Source organism: Anolis sagrei, chromosome 4 (genome assembly GCF_037176765.1).
Source record: "Anolis sagrei isolate rAnoSag1 chromosome 4, rAnoSag1.mat, whole genome shotgun sequence".
NCBI lineage: Eukaryota > Metazoa > Chordata > Lepidosauria > Squamata > Dactyloidae > Anolis > Anolis sagrei.
The window spans coordinates 220,380,660-220,407,488 of NC_090024.1; the positions used below are offsets into that span (position 1 = coordinate 220,380,660).

The 26,829-nt window shown below is 38.2% G+C and overlaps 1 protein-coding gene across 2 annotated transcripts in view; it reads right to left on the reverse strand.

The window, feature by feature from the left end:
• Nucleotides 1-26,829, reverse strand: part of PREX1 (phosphatidylinositol-3,4,5-trisphosphate dependent Rac exchange factor 1) — a 227,997-nt gene that overhangs the window by 59,973 nt on the left and 141,195 nt on the right. For both annotated transcript variants that reach the window (XM_060772150.2, XM_067468184.1), the window contains exons 8-15: nucleotides 23,397-23,512; nucleotides 21,822-21,971; nucleotides 18,593-18,740; nucleotides 12,608-12,708; nucleotides 11,357-11,460; nucleotides 10,368-10,417; nucleotides 7,611-7,686; nucleotides 175-247 (exon numbers count right to left, since the gene is read on the reverse strand). In XM_060772150.2, coding sequence (XP_060628133.2) covers nucleotides 175-247; nucleotides 7,611-7,686; nucleotides 10,368-10,417; nucleotides 11,357-11,460; nucleotides 12,608-12,708; nucleotides 18,593-18,740; nucleotides 21,822-21,971; nucleotides 23,397-23,512 — 818 coding nt within the window. The remainder of the gene's footprint in view (nucleotides 1-174; nucleotides 248-7,610; nucleotides 7,687-10,367; nucleotides 10,418-11,356; nucleotides 11,461-12,607; nucleotides 12,709-18,592; nucleotides 18,741-21,821; nucleotides 21,972-23,396; nucleotides 23,513-26,829) is intronic.

Here is a 26,829-nt window from a genome sequence, read left to right on the forward strand (position 1 = left end):
GGAAGCATTAGGGCTCTCAAGTTTGCACCACAAAGAATGAGTTTAGAGCCTTTTCCATGATTTTGTGCTGATGGAAATGTTCTGCAGGACAAAGACTTGCCACATTTCTTGGCTAATGAGGCAATGAAGGGTCTCCTGTTAATTGCCTAGGATAAGGGGATATTGATGGATTACCATGGTGCATGAAGCCATTGTTGCAGAATCCGACACCCAGCGCGACCGCTTCCTCCCTCGTCTGACAGTCTCCCTGGTAACAAGAAAGGACAAATGTTACACCTCAAACCACTTCCTAACTCACCCAACATCCCTCTGCCCCTCTGACCGGGGCCCCAACTCTCAAATTAGCATGGTGCTCTTTGCAAAGAAACAATAGTAAGCAATTAAAACAGGATTCCCTTTGCTTCAATCCCATTAATGCCTATATTTAGTGCTGCCTGCCTCCCACAGGAATGGGAAGGACCAAGACCAGAGCTCCGGAAAGCAGCTGTTTCAGCCCCACAATTGCAGCACGTTAACTCAATACAGAGATGGACATTAACTGGGAAAGGCAATAGTTTGGATTCATTGCCATTGGCTACAGATAATAAAACACCTCTTCAGAGCAAGAGGCAGCCAAACCCACAGAGGAGTAAGGGGTGAAGACTCCTTATTAGATTACATTAGATTAAGTACAATGTCTTTGTGACACTCTTTCTCCAGAACCCAATCTCCAAAAAAACATGACATTTTAACAAAAACAACAACCCCCACGATCCATTACATTAATTTGAGAGCTATTTCACGATATTCCTAGGAATTATGTAAAAAGTCTTCTGGCTGAACTGCAAAAAAAAAAACAGACATATTTGTTTTGTTGTGTGGGGCCTAATTTATCCACACAGGCATTTGTGTGGGTGGCTGTTTGGAAGGAAAGCATACAAGCAAAGCACTGTGCAACAAAAAAATCATATATGTTTCTTCTATTGTGGTTTGAGCAATTTTATTACCATTAATGAAAATTCATACACACATACAGGCCCCTCTGGTATCAGCAAGATCATCCCCTCATTTCCCCACTTGAACATTTCTCTTCTCCAAGGATATCAAGGACTGTGCCGTGTTTCAGAAAACAATGTGGATGCCCCCACTCTCCTTCTTTACCTGCACTTCATAATGGTGCAGTTAACAGTTCTATAATCTGTAAGTAATTAATTATAAATAACTAGTTGTATGAATTTTTTCAATATCAGCACTGAATTCAGAAAGGTATAACCCGTCCTTTCACAGAATAACACTAATTTTGCTACTTTTACATTTAAGGGGGTGCAGTATCACTACATGATACAGGAATAGAACATGGTTCATGTTTTTAAAGTCACTTATAACAGCTGGTTATGACACACTTGCCTTGGGTTTAAATGCTGACTGATTGCCTTATTTTAGTACAGGAAGGAGTCCTTCCCATGTCAAACTGGCTAATGAGCTTGGAATGAAGGAAAATTTCCTCTCCAGTGAGCAGCCTGGCTCATTTACCCAAATCGTCTGCAGTCATCTGCAGTCATCCACCTTGCAGATAGCTTTCCCTTCAACAGAAAATTAACTTGTGGTTTGGAAAAGAGAAGTCAATATAAATAGTTGGGAAATGACAGAGTAATGGCTCTGACATTTAAGCAGAAAGTTCAGCTGAAGAACATGCACCCACTTTCCCAATACTATTATTAAACTTTCTAATAACAAGTACTCAAGTTTTATTCTGATTAGTAACATTCAACAATCAACCCAACAACCTGAATTTTTGTATTCTAGCAATTAGTTCATACCACAAAACTTCAGTTTGAACAGAATAAAAATATGACATCATAATCTGAGATCTTCTGTTTTGCATTTTTTTCCAGTGAAGTCTCAGAAGGTATTTAATTTGAGCTCTTCTATAATGAACATTATATTTTGGGATCTTCTCTTTTGAGATCTTCTTGGGAAATCCTTTTTCTTTTTTCCACAACCTTCACAAGTATATCTGGTAAGGGCACAGGGAATGGCTTTCTCAAGTGGTTGCTCCCAGTCTCCAGAACGTCCTTCCTGGGGAAGTTAGGCTGGTGCCCTTTCCTTCTGTGTACACTTTAAAACTTTTTTTGTTTCAGTAGGACTTTGAGAAATAACTGCTCAGATGGAAAAAGCCTTTTGTGTACTGTCTTCTTCTTGTTGTTTCTAATAGTTTGCTTTAACTGCTTTTATTGACAGCACACAGCCTAATCTGTTAACTTTTGTAAAAAGGGGGAGGATGCTCATTATCATCATCATCACCACCACCACCACAATCATTTCTAGCTGGAATTCCATTTATTGATGTAGACCACTGTACTGATTAGACGACTGTGTGCACTATCTACATTTGACTGGTATAGCTACTGCGTGTTGCTGTTATTATCTGTCTTCATGTAATTTTCAGCTTATGTTGACCCTAATGCAAGGCCCTCACTGCTTTTGTAAAAGATTTATTAAGAGTTGCCATTGTCTTCTAAAGCTGAAAATGTGACTTGCCCAAGGTCATCCAGTGGGTTTCCATGGGCAAGCAGGGACTTGAATCAGGTCTCCAAAGTCCTAGTTCAACACTCAAACCACTACCACACTGGCTCGGGTATGGTTATTGCTATGGCTGCTTATACGAGCTTGTAGTTGCCTTCTTGATCTCAGCAAAGGAGGACAAGGAAATTAAGCACTGGGGTTGTTTTCATTCCCTCTTTTTTGTGAAGCAGCTGCTCTTTTGCCCTGGAAGCAAAAGTAGAAGAAAGCAGCTGGACCAGAATAGAAAAAGAAACCAAACCGCTTGTGTGACTTTAATTTTCTTTTCATCTCTGGCTCCTGAATTGAAAGTAAAGTATTACTTGGAAGGCAAGTGGACAGCAGCAATCTTGAATCTACCTCCTAGGAAAGGCAGTGGGTACTGGATGTTTTAGTAGCACCTAAAAGTAATGTAAATTAATAATATCCCTGATTCTTGAAAATTAAAATGTGCAGTGTAGACAAACCTGTGCAATTTGATGATTATATCTTTATGCAACAATATTTATATATCACCACTTTTAATTCTGAGGAAAAGAGTATCTGTGACTGAAAAAGCAGCTACAATTTTCTAGGAGGTCAAAATATAAAAATCACAAGGGTTGACCAAATTGACTTCAAAATTCCTGTTAAACACAAGCAAGCCATGGGCATTAATAAGCATTAGCCAAAGTTTTTGACACTAATATAATTTGGAGGGTTAACATGCATCTGCTCCATTTCAACATCCTGCCACATGGCAACTCGAAGCCTCAACAATAGGAATAAAATGAGTTGATCATAAATTGGGGACACAATTTCACTTTATCCCCATACTGAATCAAAATGGAAGAGGACGTGTTTAATGTTTGCCTTTGTAAACCCAACTTGCTTCCAAATCTTGTAATATGTATCCGCTTGGGTTAAGAGAATAAGAGATATAGTGCTAGAGAGAATGAAACTACATGTAAGAAAATGAAAAAGAAAGGTCTGGAACATATATATTGCATGTCCAATGGGAGAAGGAAATAGGTATTTATGGGAGAAGCTTTTTCTACAAGCCTAGTGGGAGCCTGAAAGTGGCTGGAATGCATGACAGGAAATCTCTGGAAAATTAAGTTTCCAGCTTCAAGAAATTACAGAATTTATTGCTGTACACATAGCATGTTCATGTACATTTCTAATCACTGGATAGGGAGCAAACGCCTGAATACTTTTTCTCCAATATGCATAGAAATGATGCTAGGCATCATTTAAGACACACTGATGCATTTTCCTCATAACTTACTTTCTCAGCAGATGGACATATATTTTCTCACACCTCTTCCAGTCATACAGTATCAACCATGCTGCTTTACAAAACCAGATACATACTGGCAATAAAAGAGCTTCGAAAAGTCACCATTTGGGAATAAAATTCTCCAAATGCACAATCAACATGGCCACTAGGAGATACTGGGAGCCAGAGTTCAAGAAATACCTTTGCTGAGTTTTGAGCTTGATGTATGGTATATAAACCAGGTACAGCAATCAGCAATATGTGGGGGGGGGGGGGAATACCTGTATGTTCACATGTCACCTGGTGAGGTTCTTAAAAAAGATTTACTGCTTCCATATCTAGTAAGGGAGCTACACCTCAGTATTACAGAATTATCTCATTCAGGATTTGAAACCTGGGCAAGCCAGAATGAGCTAAGTTTTAGGAGGTCCAACAATTGAAATTCTATAGTCTGCTCAAATAGTTCACTCTAGCCAAGAGGCTGATATATTATTGCTGCCTGTTGTCCATTGTCACGTACTTCTCCTCCTCTAAATGTAATTTTTTGTCAGACCAGAACGGGACAATGTGAATTTAAATTATGAGCTTTAACAGGTTCAAGACCTGTACCTTAAGTATCTCTGGACATGAGTACATTGCATAATCTAAACAGTTAATACCTGTGAATAGACCAAGTTATGTTGCTGCCTATATTTGCACACCAATGCTCTTAGTTAACTAGTCATAGTTGTTACTTAGTTAAGACTGCTAGACTATCATTCTGGACATATGTCCCAGAAACCAAAGGTGGTCATAAATCCACCTCTGAGGTCTTAAGATGAAATTCTGACTCTTGAAGGAAAGTTCTGATCTTGGAACTTGCTCTTTATTGTTCCAAGACACTTTGGAAATTGGTGTAGTGTCTCCTTCTCTCTCCACAACTCGTATTGTTTAGTAGGAGAAGAATTGTGCTCCACTGTACCATCAGTCAGGGACTGAGAGGCCATGGTCTTCTGGATCCATAGCCTTCCCAGTCCGCATGTCCAAGACATCAAGCCTGGGCTAAATTAATTCTTTCTCTTTTCTTTTAAAGGAGGAATATTTTTAAAGGGGGGCATCTATGAAAAAGGGAGGAAAGGGGTAGGGGAAGTCAAATTCCAGTTCCATTCATGCTTCCGTCATGCCACAAGCATTTGGATAGATCAAAAGGCTCCTATTCATTTAATTAACCTTAATTTATACCCTTACTTTCTCCTAACAATGTGGCTTCCAGCACAGATTAAAAGGAATTACTGCTAGGATAATCATTATGATTAAAAGAACCCCTTTTAAAAATAAATAAATAAAATATCTTATTAAAACAGCATAACTTTAAAAACCCTTTAAAATATGGTCAGTCATCCACATTCACTGAGATTAGGGACACAGAAAAATGGATAAACAGAGAGAAGAAAATCCCTAGGTCCTCCAGCAAAATTCTATGGTCAGCTTCTGCCAGAACAGATATCTGGGGCAGCAAAAATGTCCAGGAGTGCCTGATTACACTTAGCAACCCCAGCATTTTTCCTGTAAACAATAACTTTTTAAATAACCTTTTGACATATATGTACCATTCAATAGGAGAAATCACACAAAAAGGGAACTCCTGTCTTTTTGGAAGGTAAAAAGGAATAACTCACAGAGCAGACCTGTTTCAAATTAGAAAATGTGTATCAACGTTAAATGGTACTAACTCCAAACTGGATTTTGATTCCAATATTAGAGGCGTTGTTCAGGTTACTGAACCTATTTTGGAGTTAGGGTTCAGACGTTTTGATAACTTCTGTCAAATTTCTATAAACTCAGTGGAGATTCACTACCTTTCTAACATGGCACCTGCCACCAACAAGCAGCAATTTATCTTATATCCCTTCCCAGCCTTATGATCACTCCATTCCCTTTCACCGGGGCACAGTGCATTTCTTTCAGTAACAAGATGCAATTCAATTCCATACAGGATTGGTCAAGGACAGAAAAGCAGATAATTTGGCTAATTAACATCACTATGCCCATATTGTATAATATCCAAACAGAAAATGTTATTTTTCTTTGTTTTTTTTATGGCTTTAAGTCATCAATACTCAAATCACTAATCCACACTAAAAATCTCCCCCAAAATTTTACTTCTTACCCACCTCTCCTCACAGCTCAAGGCAGGTTACAAAATGCTATCTTTGCATACATCTATGCCAGTGGTTCTCAACCTGGGTTCCCCAGATGTTTTTGGCCTACCACTCCCAGAAATCCCAGCCAGTTTACCAGCTGTTAGGATTTCTGGGAGTTGAAGGCCAAAAACATCTGGGGACCCCAGGTTGAGAACCACTGATCTATGCATTTATTTATTTTATTTATTTATAGTATTTATATTCTGCCCTTCTTACCTGAAGGGGAGTCAAGGCGGATCATAGAATACATATATGCCAAACATTCAATGCCAATTATACAATGACAAGACAGACAACAGATAAAGGTATATATATAGGCTTTTCCCATCTTTCGGCATCTTTGGAGGCTGCGCTCGGCTCCAGACACGGGGGTGGGCGGGGGGGGGGGGGGGTGCTGTTGCTACATCTCTTTGCCAAAGAGCTTTGTTTGATTGTAAACTTTCTCCTTTTTTCTGATTGAAATGCCATGCCTAAAATACCTCCACACTTTAATGTGGTTCCTATTTATCTACTCACATTTGTTTCCAAACTGCTAGGTTGGCAGAAGCTGGGCTAAAGGTCAAATGCTCACCTTGACCCGGGCTCCAAACTGTCAACCTTTTGGTTAGCAAGATTTATTGCAACTAGATGATTAACCTGCTGTGCTAAAACCTGACTTCCCACAGACATTTTGCTGACCAATGTTGAAAATAGACTTCTCAACTAGATGGGCCTTGTGGAATAGGATTTTTCTTATATTCTTAAATATTGGATTGAGGATATTCTATAGATGTTAATGAAATGTAGTGCAATGTCAGACCTGTGCCACCACTGATACAAACTTCAGCTTCTCTGTCAATCTAATAATTTTAAATTTCTCTATTATATTCCATGTTAGCAGGGTGAAGAAAGGAGAGCTCTCATGTTTGAAATTATGCTCAAGCAACCTAAGCTATGCCACTCAAAACCAGAAAGAAAGAAAGAAAGAAAGAAAGAAAGAAAGAAAGAAAGAAAGCCCAAGCTACCAACAATGTCATGAAAATAATGTTGCTAAAACATTATGAATTCAATATGACAGAAAGTATATTTTATATGATTATGCTGCAGGACCTTTAGATCCAGGCATAGAATGAAAACCAGACTTTTCTATTAGTAAATGATCTTTGTGTCTGTTTGAGCCCAAATCACAAACAGAAGGAACAGTTCTTCAAAACTCTGCCAGATCATTTAGGCTGAAAGAATTTACTGATTAATTTAACTTAGAAACTGGAAACTTAAATCTTGTTTTGGCCAATATTTTAATAGTTTTGAGTACCTAAAAATGACTGATTAAAATCAGATGTTTACAGCTAGACTAGCACTGGATGCTATAGATATAATGATGGCAGCCAAAGGCAGCAGAGGAGTGCAGAAGATGTGTATGTCCAGCAAGAGAAGAGATATGAAACAATGTGATCCTGCTGCCTACACCTGGCCTCATAACACTGATCCAGAGCCAGCTACCATATCATCTACATTGGCTCCACAGATTTATTGGCTTAACGTTTTTATTTAATACAAAGCCATAATGGTGTGATAATATGTGTGAGATAAAAGGAATGAACAAAAAAGCCAAGTTAAAAAAATCAACTCTTGTGCAATCTCATTACCTGAGCAATCAACCAATCTACCAATTTACTTGCTGGGATCACCGACTTGTAGGTCTTCAAGTGGTAGTCTCGGTCTCTGGATCATAAGAGAAAATGAAAAGACTGTTAAAAATATGGTTGTGCAGAGAAATCAGTGAACTGTAGTTATGGAATGAAAATATATTTCCAGTGATGATTATATCACCTACAGCAATTATGACCCTCCAGTTGCTGTTAGACTACAACTCCCATCAACCCTAGCTAACACTGGATATGGTGAGGATATCAGAAGCTTCATAACGGGTCAAAACTATATCTGAAAGGCCCCATGCTCCCCATCCCAGGATTGTAGCTTGATTCTTCTAATGTCATCATAGTATTTCATTGCTAGCAGTTTCAAAAGACATTCCAGGCTGGGCAGAGCATGGCTTATTTATTCATTTATTCATTCATATCAACTGTTTCATACACAAAATATTTCTTTCTGTAGTCTTAAGGTCAAAAGCCTTTTAAAGAATGATGATATAATAAATTGATCATGCATAATAAAAAAAATAGCAAAATGTAATAAAACTAAAAAAAACCACATTATTATGCTTCCAGATTTTTGAAGGGCATGTTCGTAATCATCGAAACTTAGTTGAAGACCACAAGGACCATCCTGTCCAACCCCCTGCTATCTATTGCTGACTGATGGACACCTAGCCTCTGTTTAAAAACCCCGAGACTCCACCGTACTCTGAGGCAGGGTTTTGCTCCATCAAACAACTCTTGCCATTGGATACTTCTCCCTAATCTCTTTTCCTGTAATTTGAATATATTACTCCAGCCGCTATGATACCTTTTCAAATATTTAAACATGGTTATCATGTCACCTCTCAACCTCCTCTTCTCCGGGACAACCATATCCAGATTCCTAAATCGCTCCTAAAAATGCTAGGCTTCCACATCTTTTACCATTTTGGTTGCCCTCCTCTGGAGACATTCTAGCTTCCTGATCAACTGTGACATTTATTCCTACGAACATTTCATCTGTGACTTCCAATTTTATTATGAAGTGCTCTGTTATGCTTGCTAACTCCTTACTATGAGTCACTCCCATTTCTTTCTAAGCTCAATTTAAAGCCTGCAGTTCAATGAATGAAGTCCTTGAGGCCAAAGTATTTGAAAGATCATCCTCAGTCCCACAAAGGTGCCTGCCCAGAATTTGAGATCTTCAGCAGGCTCCCCATGACACCAGGAGGTAAGACAGGATCCCTTTTGTAAAACTGCCTCCTAAGGGAAGTCAGAATGTCTTCATTCTTGCTGGACCTTTAGTGGGCAACCAAAACTGCGCTATTCTGCCTGGCTGTTTGTTTTTAGAACCAGTTTTTAAAATTGATCATAATATATATTTTAAAGGCATTTAATCATATTATTGTGTGCTGCTTTGAAGCTTCCAGAGGACACAATAGCAATTAGCAAAAAACATTAAGAACTTGGTATAGAATTTGTTTTGATTACCTGTAGCTACTTTGTATACTTAATATTGTAATTTTTCTTCCAAGAGGGAGGAAAAATAATTTTTGATCATTAATAGTATTGAGGCTAAAGCTTTCTGATGGTAAGCTCTAAGGTGAGTGACAGTTTTTTCTGCTGGATTGATTATCTATTTCATTTCTTTACTTCATGCATGAATCACTTGCTTAATGGAACAGATGAAGCATGGAAGTACGCAAGAGCATGGATGCACACCCATATACAGACCAATACCACTTATTCTTCTTGGAGTCCTGCCATTGTGTGAGGTCACAAGGTTTTCAATTAAGCAAAATTATGGTTCACAACAATGATTTGTCACACCCATGCTACATCTGCTCAGCAAATTGAGAGACAAGGGGTCAACTACAGGAACGGGGACTCCAACCTCCTCCTTTTAAGTGAGCAGTGTAACTTGTTTTTTTTTTTCCTCCCCAGCATTTAATGTGATCAGTGGTGTTCAGTTTAAAAAAAAAAAGGCAAGTGAGTGCTTCTCAAGCATGGTCTACTAACTGGGTTAATTATATACTGCATCTCAAAGTTAAAACACTAAATCAGTAAGTGCTGTCTCAGTATCTCAATTAAGCAGACCGTGTTTTATAAACTGGGGAAATGGAAGGGAGGCATAAGTAGGTTTCATTGAAACAATGTAAAAATAACCTTTATCTTTTTGAAACGTAATATACTTCAAAATATCTATTTAATACATTTCAAATGCACATTTTCATGCAGGCATTTTTAAAATGGTGGGTTAACACAGAAATGGTATGAGACACATTTACAAGGGAGTGCATGCGGGGAAAAAGGAAGTGATCGCAAGACCCGCCCATCCCTACCTCCTTAAGATTAACAAAAAAATGAATAAATTTGACAAAACACAAAACTGATAATATACACTATGTAAGATAAGAGATATATAATCTCATATATTTCCCTCTATTTAACTTTGATCACCCAGTTGCAGAATACTAATTTGTATTATAGTTTTTGTCACATACATTAGCTATATGTTTTGACATACATATAGCTAATGTATGTCAATTGCTGGATAATGAAAGGACTCAAGTTAAAAACTGCAGAAATACATCTCCTGAAAACATAACACTGTCATCTAACAAAATGCCATGATACTCCAAGTACTCAACAGCTTTGTTATTTTATTACAGGTTACACAAGGAGAGGGTGAATTTTCAACTGAAAGCCTGTTATAGCTAGAAGGAAGACAGACAAAATACAAAGGAACAATGATAATGAACTTACTTTATCACTGGAGTGTAAAGACTGTGCAGACGACAGTAGAGCCTCACTCCCTGTAGAGAGAAACAAATGCAGGCTTGTAATTTCATAAGAGATAATGTTATCATGAACACATGCAGAGAAGCGACAGCCAAGTCTTCTTAATATTTTTAGGCAGCTCATCAGAAAGCTTTGTTGTTGTATTGATCCCTCCTTGGTGGAATATGTTGCTTGTGGATTTTTGTAATACTTCATTATATTCCTATACTATCCTATCCGATTTGTCATCGATCCACTCCTTTGGGCTTCACGCAAATCTACCATTTGCCAAACAATCATTATATTGTTGTTTTAAATATAAGTTGTTACAAGGACCTTATTGTCAAAAGAGAACAGAAAAATGCCTTTCACAGCTGCAGTGGCAGATCCTACTAACTCTTCTAAAATGTAAAATATGAATGTAGGCTTCACTCATGGGTTTGTAACTCTTTCAATACATTTTGTTGCCTGAAAAGTGTAACACAGATTTGTATATATATCTCTGTGTATGTCTGCATGTGTATATAGCACATGGGACAGTAAATGTATGCATGTGTGTATATGTGCATGTTCTTTATCTAGACAAGACAAAGGTGCTTCCAGCCAATTGAAAGAGATCACGGAACAGCAATTCAGCCTGAGTCATGCACCAGTTCAGATCTGGCCATCTCTAGGAATGGGCGCTACTGGAGCATTAGTTTTAGCTGCTGCTGATGAAACCTCTGAAACCTTGTCATCAGAATAGAATAGCTTTATTTGTCATTGTGCTATTGCACAATGAAATTACATGCCTTCCCCTGCACACACCATAAAACAACACATCAGTTCTAAGCTCAGTTCCAAGTCAAGGACTGCACCCAAACTGCAAATCTGAGATTTCAGGGATAATATAACCAGATCCAACATGCTCCATGATCTGAAGGATATTCTGGTCATCATGTAGTTTTTCTTTAATTCCAAGATTAAGAAGATACCTTGGACATGACGTCTTCAAGTTCACTTCTTGGCTTATAAGTCCCATCATCATAACGAAACCTGTACATCACTTGTTCATTCTTGAAGTGGTGTTTATCTGAAACTAAAGTGTCAGAACAATAATAAACAGTTTCTATTTAATATTCCAGGACATTACTCACCAAGCAGAGGCATCTGCCATTTGTAAGGTTGAAACCGATGATTTTAAAGTACACTATACTATGGCCTATATTGAATGATCTTTGCAGAAAATGGTTCGTTCGACTTGGGCAAAGTTAATTGGAAGCATTTTATTTTCACAGACTACATCATGATAGCATTTTTCCCTAAATCATAAGATTATAATTCCCTCTTTTTTAATTAAAGGGATAAAATATCTTCTCATTACCTAACAAGAATATATTTTTGATCCTAGGAAGATTCTCTATGGAAAAATGTAAAATCTCAAAATTAAGTCCTGGTGTCATATTGTTTTTCATGCAAAAATCCGTGTATTCTGTATTTAAAAAATATTGTTCTTTTAAAAAAAAAAGCCAGGTTATTCCTGTGGAAACCTGTCATGTTTTTCTTGCACAAATTAATATTTCACATGATTCAGTAGGATGCAAAAATAATTTTAAAATAGGAAAAAATGAATTTGCCCAGCAGAAAGAGGATTTTTAAAAACCATTATTCAAATGAAAATGAAATAAGCTACAACCTAGCTTGAAATACTAATATGTTTATATTTGTTAAAATTGTTCTTCATTTTAATTATTGTATTGTTTTAAATGTTTTTGCACTGCAAATAAGATATGTGCAGTGGGCATAGGAATTCATTCATGTTTTTTCAAATTATAATCCAGCCCTCCAACAGTTTGAGGGACTGAGACCTGTCCCTCTGTTTAAAACGTTTGAGGACCCCTGAGTTAGATAGTGTGGGGGCAGAACAGTGCCCCCGTTTGGAAGATTTCACCTCACTTTCTATCCCTGTGATAATTGGATTTTGAAAAATGTGGCTTGTTGTGGAAACAAGGATTGTTGATAAACCTTCAGTGGGAGACATCTTTCCCCCATGATAATGTTTAAATGAGCGAATTTCCCTTCCTAGGGGTAGACTTCTCTCATTTCCTGTTGTCTCACCCCTGTTCTTAACTATGAGTTGTTTGTAAGTCCGAAGTGTGTAATTTGGAGACTGCCTGCACTATTATATTATCATCATTTTCTAGTGCATTACTACACCTGATACAATATTTTTCTGCAATACTCACCATGGTGAATGATGCCATTCTCCAACAAAGCTTGTCCCAGGTTGACCCCTTCCTCTGGTTTGCTTATCTCCCCAATTTCCATAAGCCAAGATACAAACTCACTGCAGAGAGAAGCATGGCAACAAATGCAATTAGATCTCTGCTCCCTTTGGGCAAGAAGACAAATACGCAAAATGTGAACTGACCCTAAAGTACCTTTCAGTCCAACATACAAAATAATTCATGTCTGTGTGACAGTAATGGTTAAGATATCAAGAAGAACTGGAGAGAACCAAGTTAAAATGCTTGTTCATCCTTGAAGCTCTGCAAGTGATATTGGGACTAGTAACTCACTAGTTCACCTCACAGGATCACTGCGATAAGGTGAAAGTACTAATGTACAAGATGAGAATTCCTTTTAGGAGTAAACAGAACTAATATTAACCTTACTGGTGCCTTTCCAGAGGAAGACATCTTGGCATTTTAGCAAAAAAATAGTTTCATAATATTGTTCCCCTCATTTTCTCTTGCTAGTTTCTTGTATCACACAATAACCTAGATAAAGAAAGACTTTTGATTTTGGAAAGACTACTGGGATATTTTCATCTGCATTCACAATGAGGCATCTTGGAGATGGAATTCCACCATAAGTCAATGATATAGAGAAGGGTCAAGGAAACCCACACATTTATACACATCTGAATCGACATACTTATTGCAAAGGTGGAAAGTAGAAAATACACATTGTGGACAGAAATCCCAGGATTATTGAAAGATACAGTGACATCATACATTTGAGAAGATAGCTGCAATGTGATTCTGTAGTACCCTCCCCCTACCTCCCCCCACACACATACAACAGATACATACAAACACCAGAAGACAAATCTGTACTGTGTACACTTAAATGCAACCGTGGATGGGGGGAGAGAGGGGGGGAGAGAATATAACTTGGTAGATAAAAGAAATATGACATGATGAATGGGATGCTGTCAGTGCCCTGAAGGGACCTGGCTGTTTGCCAACCTGAGTGGTGATTATTCCAAAACTGTGCAAAATCCAGACAAAGCATGAAAAGGATTTCTGAAAGCAGAGTAAATCTGTGTTCAATAAAACTGTTGTAAATCTTCCAGCTTGTGTAAGATTCTTGCTTATCAAAACCAGCAACCATGCATACAATTACAGTGCCCTGGGCACTATATTTTTAGCTTGTGTTTTTAGGAAAGATTGACTCATCTAAGCCACAGGTAGTGTGGTCAGAAGAAAATGAGAAGAAAGAAACAAAAGCTTCTTGCTTGGTTAGGGGAAAATAAATGAAAGGATTTACAAACCAATTTCTACATCTTTAGGCTGGAGAAATTTAAATAGAATTTGCCCAACTTCAAAGTTTATGGATTTGCCAGATCTCTTACACTGGATTTTTAGATCAAATTGGTATGCTTACAAAGGATATTTTGGGTTCTCTGGATCCTTAGAAGTTAGGAATTAATGAAGAAATAATCCCCCCCCCCCCAAAAAAAAAACTAAATTACAAACAATCCTTTGAACTGTGGTGCTGGAGGAAAATTCTGAGAGCGACTTGGACCATGAGAAGATCCAACCAGTCCATACTTCAGGAAATAAAGCCTGACTGCTCATTGGAGGGAAGGATATCAGAGGCAAAGATGAAGTACTTTGGCCACATCATGAGAAGAAAGGAAAGCTTAGAGAAGACCATTATGCTGGGGGAAATGGAAGGAAAAAGGAAGTGGGGCCGACCAAGGGCAAGATGGATGGATGGTATCCTTGAAGTAACTGGCTTGACCTTGAAGGAGCTGGGGGTGGTGACGGCTGACAGGGAGCTCTGGCATGGACTGATCCATGAGGTCACGAAGAGTCGGAAGCAAAAAAAACAACACAAACAACCCATAGAAAAAGAAAAATGGGAAACATCTGAAAAAGCCTGAGGGATTGCACAGCTAATTCAAGGAGTAAGTGAAAGGGAGAAAGGGATTTTGGCAGAGAGCTCCACTGCTGAACAGCTCTCACAGACAGGAAGTTTTCCTAATGTTCAGGTGAAATCTCCTTTCCTATAATTTGAAGCCATTGTTCCATGACCTAGTCTCCAGGGCAGCAGAAAACAAGTCTGTTTCCTCGTCCCTATGACTTCCCCTCACACATTGATATATGTCCATCATGTCTCCTCTCAGACTTCTCTTCTGCAGGTTAAACATTCCCAGCTCTTTAAACCTCTCCTCATACGGCTTGTTCTCCAGACCCTTGATCATTGTAGTCGCCTTTTTCTGGACACATTCCAGCTTGTCAACATCTCCCTTAAATTGGACATAGTATTCCAGGCTGGTCTTGTTAGTCCTCTTTTTTCCTACTACCTCCCACTTTACCAAGCATTTTTTTCTGATAAGTTACACTGTCTAATGGTGTGCCAGAGTATGAATGATTCAGTTTAGCTATTTTGGCTCTGGGGAGGAGAAAAAAAGAACCAAATGGAACATGGCTCTAAAAGCAACAACTGCTTTCATCATAGTATATTTAAGAGGTGCCTTCATTATTATTAAAGGGTATCAGAGACAGAGTAAAGGAATGGGCCCAGACCTCTGAAATATAATATTGAGTAATAACAAACTCATCCTCTAAGTTTGGTTCCTTGTGTAGCCTAAACCAGTGCTCCTCAGGCTTTCTGGTATGAGAGACCAGCCATTCCCCCCACCCACTATATGCCAGGCACCAGTACCACCTCTGTACTGATTCACTACAGATGTTTCATATTTTTCTGGACACTGTCTGTGGATTGGTAGCCAATGGTTCATGGGTCAAACTGGTCCAGGATTAACACTTTGAGTAGCATTGACCTAAACAACATCATCCTAACACACAAAAGGAGTATCAGTAGGCTTGGAGAATTGACAGAAAATATTTAGGAGAGAAAGGCTTGATGAATATACTGTATGTATATTTTGAAATTTTGAGATTTTGAAAGCAGATCAAGGAGAGCAGAAAATGGAAGGGGAAAATACAGTATCAAGGAAAAGAGCAAAGCTTGGGTAGTTGGCTAATATAATGGACAACAGGATTACACACTACAGCATGTTTTAAATGACCCAATTTCACTAGCAATATTCACATTAAATTTGCAGTCAATGTCCTGAATTGTCCATGAGCACACACAGATTAAAAGATAATATGGTCTAGTCATAGAACTACTATTGGGAAGACTCTGCAAAGCGTGCTCTTGGAAATAACTTTGTAATTAATCATTGGAGTCTCCCTCAAAATTAGGCACTGGCAATACATTGGAAATAATTTCTACCAGGAGTGGATACTGTGTAAGCAAAACAAAACAAAAACACAGCCCATAGTGTTGCTATACTCAAAGTCCTTCACTTATGAAACAGTTGGGAAATCTTTGCTTCACTACTGTTGTTGAACTGTAATTCCCACCATGACTTCCTACTGACCATTCAGATTGGGACTGACAGGACCAGGGGTCCAGAAACAGCTGGAGGAGTACAACTGCCATCTCCTTCCACAATCACATTAGAGATTTACCTAGCACTACAACAGAACTAGTACAAACTTGCAAGAATTTGAAGGAATATAATGTTTTTGCTGGATTCCCTCTAGAAGTTACCGAAGAACAAAAACTGTCAGGAAAAAAAAAACTTTTGAACTGATTCAAGCTGAAAGGTTAGTAAGATCAGGAAAGAAACAAGTGAAGCCTAGACAAAATGAACAACTATGTTTGGGGCTAAGATCAAGTTCTTTGCCGACAGCTTTCTAAACACAGAGAACTGTCAAACAAACTATAAAAGCATGATTTGATGTGTATGTCAAAAAGCTTCTTTGGTGTTTTCGGTTGGACTAGCAAGAAAATGTGCAGGTCAAGTTTTGAGAATTGTTTAAGGGCAGGTCAGAAATGAAATGACAGGTTCGCAACAACATATTGACCGGGATGATTGAAACGTACTGCCTTTGCCCTGCTGGGTGGTCAAGACCAGAATAGCAGCAGGACTGCTATAGTTAGAAACCCGCAACTATTTTTCTTCTTTTCTTTTTGCTTGGAAGGATTAAGAAGCTATGACTGAAATAGCAAGATAGCTATGGGGAAAGATTAAGGCATATTGCAAGCTCTATTTCAGCATCTGGAACTAGAATACAAAAAGGAGTATACTTCAGTTCATGACTAAGGGGCTTTGGTTACAAAAAAAAAAATCAGTGCAATTGCAAATAGATCTCTTTACAGCTGTTGTCAGGCAGGACTGGTAATAGAAAGCAACATATACATGAGAGTTTGAACACACCCAAAGAAATACAATGAAAAGGTATAACTGACAAGTATTTTATCCCACTGATACTTTACATATATTGGCAAAAAGAGATAGTAGTAACCTCACGGTTGTGACAATGCACCAATAAACATCCTGACTCTTCATACTATAACTAAAAGTGGAAAGTATCATTCAATCTCTCTCCAAGCTAGCACCCTATTTATGATTTACTTGAAGTCTCCTTTCTTCCAGCCCACAAGGGCACCCAAGATGTTGCAAACAGTAGCATATAAAGCAGTACATATTAAAAATCCTCTTCAAATCTTTACAAATAATTTAAAGCAATCCTTAAATATCATTGAAAACAAGTGATCAAACAGAAGTTTCAAATATGAATGGTCACGTGGAACAATGTTATTTTAACAAGCCACCAATAGCACAAAGGCAATTGAACCAATTTAATTTTCATTGGCAGAGAGTCCCACAATTACAATCCTGCTATAGAGAAAGTCCTGTTACGTGCACACACATGGAGACACAATATCACTTCTGTTTCACATGTATGGCAAGGTATGTTGTTGCAATACTGAAGGAAGGAAAGAGATAGCGGCATATATAAATAAGCTGCATCCAAAAATAAACTTCCTGACTGATCATTTTAGTTGATAAGGTCCATATAAACATAACTGGAAGAGACTATAAGAGCCATTCAGTCCAACCTTCTTACAAACAAGAAGATCAGGCTTGAAACTATCAATGAGATAACTTCTCAATGAGATTATCCCCTTATAGCAATTGTCAACAGATACTATTCCTGATTGTCCTCCTCTTTCAAGTCAGTGCTATCACCTGCTTGCAGAAAGCCAATGAACATGTGCACAATGGCATCTGCTGTTCTTTACTTCTTCTTCACAATCACATTGTCTGGGCCAAAGTGCAAGGTGGGTGAATGAGCAAGTTGGAAAGTAAAAGAGGAACAAATACAGGGGAACTGGTTGGGAAGTCCACCCCAGGCCAGTAGCCAAACATACTTAGATGATGGCTCCAATGAGCCTGAAAAGCCCTTTTGGATTACTTGATGTGGCCCTCAGATTTGTGAGGTCAGGTTAAATATATTCCCTATCTTCCCCTTCCAAGGTTGCACTATCCTATCTTCCTCTTCCAATGGTAATCTCTCCATTGCTAAACATTACTTCCTAATTTCTGGCCTGGAAACAATAACATCCCTCCTTCTCTCATAGTAAAATCCTTTGTCCCACGGAAGGCAGGAGTAATTTTATTTGTTTTAGATGCCTGATTTTGATACTAAAGCCAAGACAATTATAAAGGCATTTCTTAAGATAGCACCTTCTCAGGAGAAAAAAGGGAGGGGAGGTAGCAAGGCAGAAAGATGGGCTGTCAAAAACATTTTCTGCTTATGATTCTAGTATTTATTGTGTGTAATTTCTTCTCATTCCTCCTCCCAGATCTGGAATGATATTTGCAAAATATGTCCCCCACCCCACTCCGCACACAAGCACACACAACACTCTGAAATTTGATGTTCCTATGTTGTCCAATGATATTAAGTAAGAATGAATGATTAATTTTTACAAACTAATTTTAATGGAGGTTAAAGACCTTTCCAATTAAATCCCATCAAAGCACATTTGATTTGGCGTCACAATACCATCCACAGAAAACCCGTGGTCTTTTCCGTTAATTGGAATGAAAGGGCCTTTTCAACCCAAATGCCACTTACTTGCCAAGAAAGCACTTGGGAACAGTGCTCAGTTTTCTCCTCCTGTCTTTGATAAGGTTCACTTTCTTGTTCATCATCATGTGATACAGCTTCTCCCCTTTCTCAGCGATCATGACATATGCATCCCTCTCCATGCCTAACTTCAGACCTGAAATTCCAAAACAGTATGTCCCTTAATACTTCATTGGATTAATTGGAGACCAACTGCCTTCCTTTTATTTGGCTATTTGATGCTTGCTGCTCTTTGATTTGCTCTCTCTTTAACAGATCCACAAACTGCATAATCCCCAAATCATAATGGCTTGTGAATATGGTGGTTAGAGTCTGGAAGTTTGTTTATTTATTTATTTATTTATTTAATGCATGTACACCCCGTCATTCTCGACATCCGAGGAGGGACTCAGAATGATGAATGATGAATACTTGGGCTATCCCCCCCCCCCCCCGTCATCACACGTATCTTTCCTTTGACCTACATACAAGTCACAACCTCATGAAGATCTTTGTACAGAAAACATCCCATGATGTCTGAGAATGCCCATAGTGTCCACCTCTCCACCTTCAAAAACAATGCTTAATCTATTGGATATCCACTGATTTGAGCCTTGACTGCGTCTCTCAATTTAAGCACAAGATACCGAATGTTGGGATGAATTTGAAGGTTATACAAACCAGACTGAATAAACGAGAAAGCACACCGTGTTCCTCATTCTTAAGGTAGAAGTACAAAAGTAGCCATCCCACATTTTGATGACTTCACAATATCGTCAAGGAACTTAGGCTAAAACTGTATAATTTTAACCACATTTCATGGCACTGAGCTACAGATGTTGATGCTTTATTGAAGATATAAGAATATACAACATGTTGCCTTTCACAACCCACATTGTGTTCATGGCTTGATGTCTGCTGAAAACATCTTGGCAGGGCAAACCTCTTGGCCGAGTGCCATTTTCCTCCATACCATGATGTTAGTCAAATATACTTGCTGACAAGTTCTGCCAAAGGTAATTTGCAAAGTCAGGTTGGGATAGAAAGCAGCCCAGTTATTTGACACATTTTCAGTTTGTGGCTACATCATGAAATTCCCCAAGCTTTGAAGTAAGCAGGAGACTGTAATTTATCACTTGCTCAGCTTGTTCTAGGAGGAAGCCACTTTTCTTGTGTCAGCATTGACAGTGACTTGATCTTGGAAGTAGGTGAACTTATATGGAGGAACTCTTGAATGAAATCATAAATATACTATTTGTTCACCTTTGGGTGTCAAGTGATTCCTCAATTCCTGTTGCTATAGCAAGTGCTGTGCATGGAGAAGACTCATGTTTAAATTCCAGATATCTTCAGGTAAATGATCTTAGATAGGAAAGATGAAAGCGCTGTCTATCTCAAGTCTAGGAAAGTTGCATCTAGCCCACAAGATCCATAAACATTATCATTTTAAGTGGTGGAGGATAAAGGAAACTGCAGTGCTTAGGAATCGTGTGTCTCTGTTTATGTGTGAAAGATGATCCATGTGCCTGCATTAAACGAAGGGGTCCCATTGTACTACATAATTATAGCATTTTGATTCCACATTATCAGGCATAGCAACACCCTTGATTAATACATCACATTGGCCTCAAAAATTATCATTCATTGAATACAAGGCATGCTTTGGAGGAACAGAAAGAAAGGGAAACAAGATCAAACTATGCTTGTAATTACCTGGGGTTCACCACTTTCAGTGTGAGAGAGGAACATATAGGCATGATCTACAGAGCATGAACCAGACCACACTGAAGCTACACTCAAAACACTACAATAAGCTCTGGATCTTTCAACCTATCATTTCCTGTTTTTACTCAAATTCCATCTTTTCCACAGTTATGCATACAAGCAACAGACAAACTGGTCTATCAAGAGATTCCACCAATATCTGATAAAAGTATGGAGGCTGGGTTTTATTTTCCTTGTGGATTTTTTAATGAAAAAGACACTTGCAAGTCAAAAACCCATATACTCAAGTATAAGTCAACCCGAATATAAGCCGAGGCACCTAATTTTACCACCAAAAACTGGGAAAATTGATTTATTCAAGTATAAGCTGAGGGATGGGAAATGCAGCCGCTACTGGTAAATTTCAAAATATAAATAAATACCAATACAATTAAATTAATTGAGACATCAGTAGGTTAAAATGTTTTTGAATATTTACATAAAACTGTAATTTAAGATAAGACTGCCCTACTCTAATTAAACCATTATTCTAACCTAATTCAATGTAAAGGTACTTACATATCCTTCCAATAATAATAAAGACAGTAAAATGATAAAATAATAATAATAATAATAATAATAATAATAATAGAGTAAAATAATGGAAATGTAATAATAATAGTAATGACTGTAAAATAGTAATGACTGTAAAATAATAAATGCAATAATTTTTTTGTCATGTCAGGAGCAACTTGAGAAACTGCAAGTCTTTTCTGGTGTGAGATAATTGGCTGTCTGCAAGGACGTTGCCCAGGGGATGCCCGGATGTTTTGATGTTTTACCACCCTTGTGGGAGGCTTCTCTCATGTCCCTGCATAGAGAGTTGGAGCAGATAGAGGGAGCTCATCCACGCTCTCCCTGGATTCGAACCTCCGACCTATCGGTCTTCAGTCCTGGCGGCACAAGGGTTTAACCCACTGTGCCACCGGGGGGTCCTGAATGTAATAACAACAATACTAAACTTAAATAATAAAAGTAATAATAATAGAGTAAAATGATAAATGTAACAACAACAATAGCAGCAGCAGCAGCAGAATTCACTAATAAATAATCTTGACTCGAGTATAAGCCGAGAGGGATTTTTTTCAGCCTAAAAAAGCCTGAAAGTATAAGCCTGAAAAACTAGGCTTATACTCAAGTATATACAGTAAGTAAATCCAAAGCTTTTAATGTACTGAGTGCAGAAAAGAACTTGATCATGTAACTATGTAACTATAGTTACTTGAGCACTCCAATGTGCTCCAATGTAACTATGATACTTGAACACTCCAATGTCCAAGGCAGTAAAATGAAAAAATAAGGATATTTCAGAGCTGCTTGAACCCTCCCCTGTTTTTACCATTATTTACTAAAAATACACAGCAGGCACTTTAGCTGCCTAATTGTTCCTTTCTTTCATGGTTCTTTCAGAAACACATACAAAGCCAGTCTTGCTATCCACTCAGCACATAAAATATATTAACCATGAACTTACTTTCTCTTTGTTCTCTTTCCTTAATTATTGCATCCAACCATTTCTGCTTGTCCTCTGCCGTCTTGGCCATACAGACAAACCATTTGTTTTTGGCGGTGTTATGTATTTTCCAGCCATTTGTCACTGGGTAACCATTGCTATGGTAGTCTGCTGCAAAAACACAGAAGGGCGGCCAAGATTGTCACTGCAAGTCCTGAAAAACTGACTCAACCACAAAGCTCACCTGAACTGAATCTCTATGAATGTTGTATTTTATATTAACAGAGCTAGTGGTCATTATTGATGTGAAAGTTCAACTAGAATGTCTAGAAAGCTAAATTTAGTAGAATACTTTCCAATACTATCAATGGCAACTGAGCCAAAGCCTGAAGAGTGAAATTCCACTGGACAAGATTATGAGTGTTTTTGTGCAATTATTTATTTCATGTTGGAACTATATTGCATAAAAATGTTAGTGTGTGCACACACAGACATTTTTTAAGAAAGCAATGTCAAGTGTCAGCAAAAGGTGGCCTGCATGACAAATTCAGTTTTCTCAGTTCCATGTGGTTCGAAGACCCCGTGTCAGAGGAGACAGTGAATCTACTCTAGGACAATTATCAGAACTTTGGGAAACTCTTTTAAAGCTCAGACTACAACCTAGAGGAAGATCATGATCTTGTTGAGATGATGGTCAGTTGCCACAGCAATCTTGTATTCCACTTGCAACAATATAGAGGGAATTATAACTATAACACTTGCAGACATTATCCTGACATTCACCCACTCATCAGTAGATAAATAAAACTAGTCTCTACTCTGAAATCTGGGTGATCTTATCTTGACATTTCCATCTCTTCCTTTTGCTGCTACAGATAATTTTCTATGAGAATTTTTAACCAAAGTGAATGGGACACCATTCCCTTCTTCTCACACAACAATGAGTGACACTTTTAAGCATTGAATGCTGTTGGTTAAAAAAGCCAAATCAAAGGACTATCTATACTATAGGGAAGAACAAGAGGTGGGATGTCACCCATTCATGCAGCAAAAGAGACTTTTTAAAAAAGTAATTAACAATGTCCTACAGAAATCAGCAAAGAAGAGGTATAAGGGTATTCCATAAAGTGGGCAGAGGTAAGCATGTTTAGCCTGGAGAAGAGAGCCCTAAAAAGCAGTATTCTTCAGGTATTTGAAGGGCTGTGCCATATTTGATGGGGAAAATTTGTTGACCCAGAGGAAAGGGTTGGAGACCTTGGTTTCAAATTAGAAATAAAGATTTCAGCTAAATGGCAGTAAGCTCAAGCGGCTCAACAATGGAATAGATTTCTTGTGATGGAGTCTATTGTTTTGAAGTAGAGGCTGGATAGGCATCTGTCATGGATCCTGTAGCAGAGGAAGTTCTGCATCAGTAGTGAATGAATAAGATGACCTATATAAGGTATTTGCCAACTCTAAGATTCTCATTATCCCTTCAGATTTAGAAGTGTCCACTCTAACGTGGCAAAAATCACATAGAGAGACAAGGGACAGAGAGCCGGTCTAAAAACAGCGCACCTGTACTTTTTGTTGGAGAAAAAATACATGATTTCTTACCTGTCCCATCCTCCACATTCTCAACTTCCATGACCTCTGTGTTTATTCGGCCCCTGAAGATGTAGAGAGATCCATTGATTGACTTGGTGCGTTTAGATGTCTTTTTCCCAGCAACTCTACAATCAGAAAAAAATGATGTTAAGTGAGATATTTCTTTGATATGTAAAGGAAAATATAATTTGTACTGTCTTCAACAGTCTCTCTCCTCAAATACACATTAACCTCTAGTTGTTTTACCTAGTAATAAATTAATATCATGAGTTTGTTTATATGGGTTTTAAAGTTTTATCTTTGCTATTTTGCTTGCTATTAAATTTTAAAGTCAAGTTGTTTATATACTGTTTGATGTGATCTGCTTTGTTGTAATTTGGCTGTATGTTCCTCCTTGCTGGCACTGAATGTTTGTCATATATGTTGGAAACTACTCTGAGTCACTCTGGGGAGATAGGGTGGTCTACAAATAAATTACTATTACTATTACTATTATTATTATTATACTGTCCTTCCTCCTCTGCCATATGTTCCCTGGATTTTGAAATAAAAAACTGGAATAAGAACATACACAAATGTTTTAAAAGGTATTTGTGTGCTTTGTAGTGTTATTTCCCATGCAAACGTTCTGTTTGGTGGATGAATTGTGTGCAGCTTCAAATGAGCCTTTTATTTTGAAAAAGCACTGGAACTGGAACTGACTCATTATTAATGCCAGCAATGCAACTTCAAAACAAAGAAGAGTAAATGGTACTGTACATCTGTTTGAGTTCAAATCAATTATGTTTAAATTCATCTGACATGAGGGACAACAGGTCTAGTTCCCTGTTGCCAAATCCCACATGCCAACTCAAGTTATCTCTTGCTGTTTGTGGGTATGCAAACACTTAATTATAAATTATCAATTCCCACATGGTTTATAAGGCTTCTCTTCAGCTACTTGTCAGTAGAAATTTTACTGTGATCTTAATTTCAAGTTGCAGGAAGTGATTGCACTTCCTAAGATACTTCTTTAGCTATGGGCAGCTTAGACCAAGCACCTCCAGCCACCTACTTGGTCCAAAGGCTGATACTCGATTACCACAGCAGGACAGTAGGTCGGTTTCTTAGCATATAGAACAAACAGGATTCAGTTCCTGGCATCTACAGTTATAAAAGGATCAGTTGGCTGCACATAGTGTTAAAAGATCTCTGCCTGAAATTCTAGAAAGCTACTGTCAGCGAGATTGGTCATGTATTGTGCCTAAAGAATAGCAGTGTTCCCATCCTCCACAGGACCATGCCAACTTAGATCAATTTTCATCTCAATGTTATGCCTCTCAATCTAATTCATGTATTACATCAAGGCAATAAAAGGCAGCTATTAAAAGTTGTTAGTTTCATAATGAAGTTTATTTGTACCTGGAATATTGTGTCCAATTCTGGACACCACAATTAAAGAGAGATATTGACAAGTTGGAATGTGTCCAGAAGAGGGCGACTAAAATGATCAAGGGTCTGGAGAACAAACCCTATGAGGAGCGGCTTAAAGAGCTGGGCATGTTTAGCCTGAAGAAGAAAAGGCTGAGAGGAGACATGATGAGGGCCATGGATCAAGATGTGAGTGGAAGTCATAGGGAGGAGGGAACAAGCTTGTTTTCTGCTGCCCTGGAGACTAGGACATGGAACAATGGCTTCAAACTACAAGAAAGGAGGTTGCACCTGAACATTAGGAAGAACTTCCTGACTATGAGAGCCATTCAGCAGTGGAACTCTGCCCCAGAGTGTGGTGGAGGCTCCTTCTTTGGAAGCTTTTAAACAGAGGCTGGATGGCCATCTGTCAGGGGTGCTTTGAATGCAATTTTCTTGCTTCTTGGCAGAGGGTTGAACTGGATGGTTCATGAGGTCTCTTCCAACTCTATGATTCTATGATTTTATGTGATACTATAAGAGGCTAAAAAGGGATAGGAAGCAACTTTGTCCTGCTATTAAGCAAGCTAAGGTAGCTCATCTCAAGCTTGTAAAAGATTTGGAGCAAACAGGTGTTAACTATTCAGTTTGTTTATTTGTTTTACAAGAGTTAACCCAAGACATTTTAATATCTATTTGCTCCTTATCATCTAAATCAAGGTGTGCTGGCAAAACTATGTTGAGGAGACACCAAATTCCACAAGAACCTCTTTTCATCTCTGGTAGCAAAATTAGAACTACTGCTTGTTAAGAAAATTTAAGTTAATTACTTACATACAGAGATGTGGTCAGAGATGTATTTAAGCCCTTTATCTTTATTTAAAAAGAAGCATATTCCCTGTTCATGGAGTTGGGTTTGGCTTTTTTAGCCCAATTAAAAGTTGAATAGTACAGCATGTGTTGCAGTATACAGCACAACTTCAAAATGAAGAAACTGTTCTTGTGTAAACTACGGCTGGGATGCTTCAAATATAGATGTATCATATTTCCTTGAGTCTAATGCTCACCTTTTTTGGGGCTAAATTATCTTGCTAAAATTGAGGTGTGTGTTATATTTGCACCATACAGTAATCTTAGTGCTGAGCCAAAGCAAAAGGGGAAGATGCTTTGGGAGCTACACCTAGAGCTCCTCTATGAGGGACATAATCTCTAATTAACTAGCCTGGGCTCAGTGCTATACGATCCTGGGATCTGTAGTATGGTGAGGCAGTAGCATTCTTAGGCAAGGAATGCCCAAAATCTTGCCAAACTACAGCCCCCATGATTCCATAGCAATGAACTAAAGCAATTAAAGTGGATTCATTCTACAGCATAGATGCACCCCAAAGTTTTATTTTCCCTTGCTGGAGGCTTGGTGTTCTAACACTTTTATTTTGAAAGAAGGCAAGCAGTTCTCTGCCCACTTACAATGTAACAGGATGGCTTCAAAGCTGATAAGCACGTAAGCACAGAAAAGTCACCAAACCATAGCTGGAATGGTCATTATAATGTCAGTGAACAGGATATCAGTTTAAATGTTGGATTATCAAGTTCTCATTGTGTCCTGAGTTGCCCTTCAAAAACAACCTTAATACAATTATGGAAGTAAAAGAAAAATGCTTTACTTCAGCAGACATGAAGGATAAGCAAACGCAATTGAAAAGTGCAAAAGAAAGCAAGAAAATCTTAATCCAGACACAAATTAAAGTCTCTTGCAAAATCCCAAAAGAAACAGCAGTCTTCCATCATATGATCTGCAATGAACTAAGTCTTTAGCAGCAGACACAAAGCAAATCTGGAGTGAAAACATCAGTATCAGGGTCATTGTTACCAATGAAAACTGACTGCTCCTGCTACTGATTTATAGCCCTTGAATTCCTCACACAGGAGGTGCTAGGGCATCTCCCAATTAGCCCAGCTTTTTTAGCAGCTATTCTAGCTGAACGCCATCTGTGCTCTGTCTCTTTTTGTCTCTCTAGAAATGTGGGCACTTTCAAAACCTCATTGTCTGATT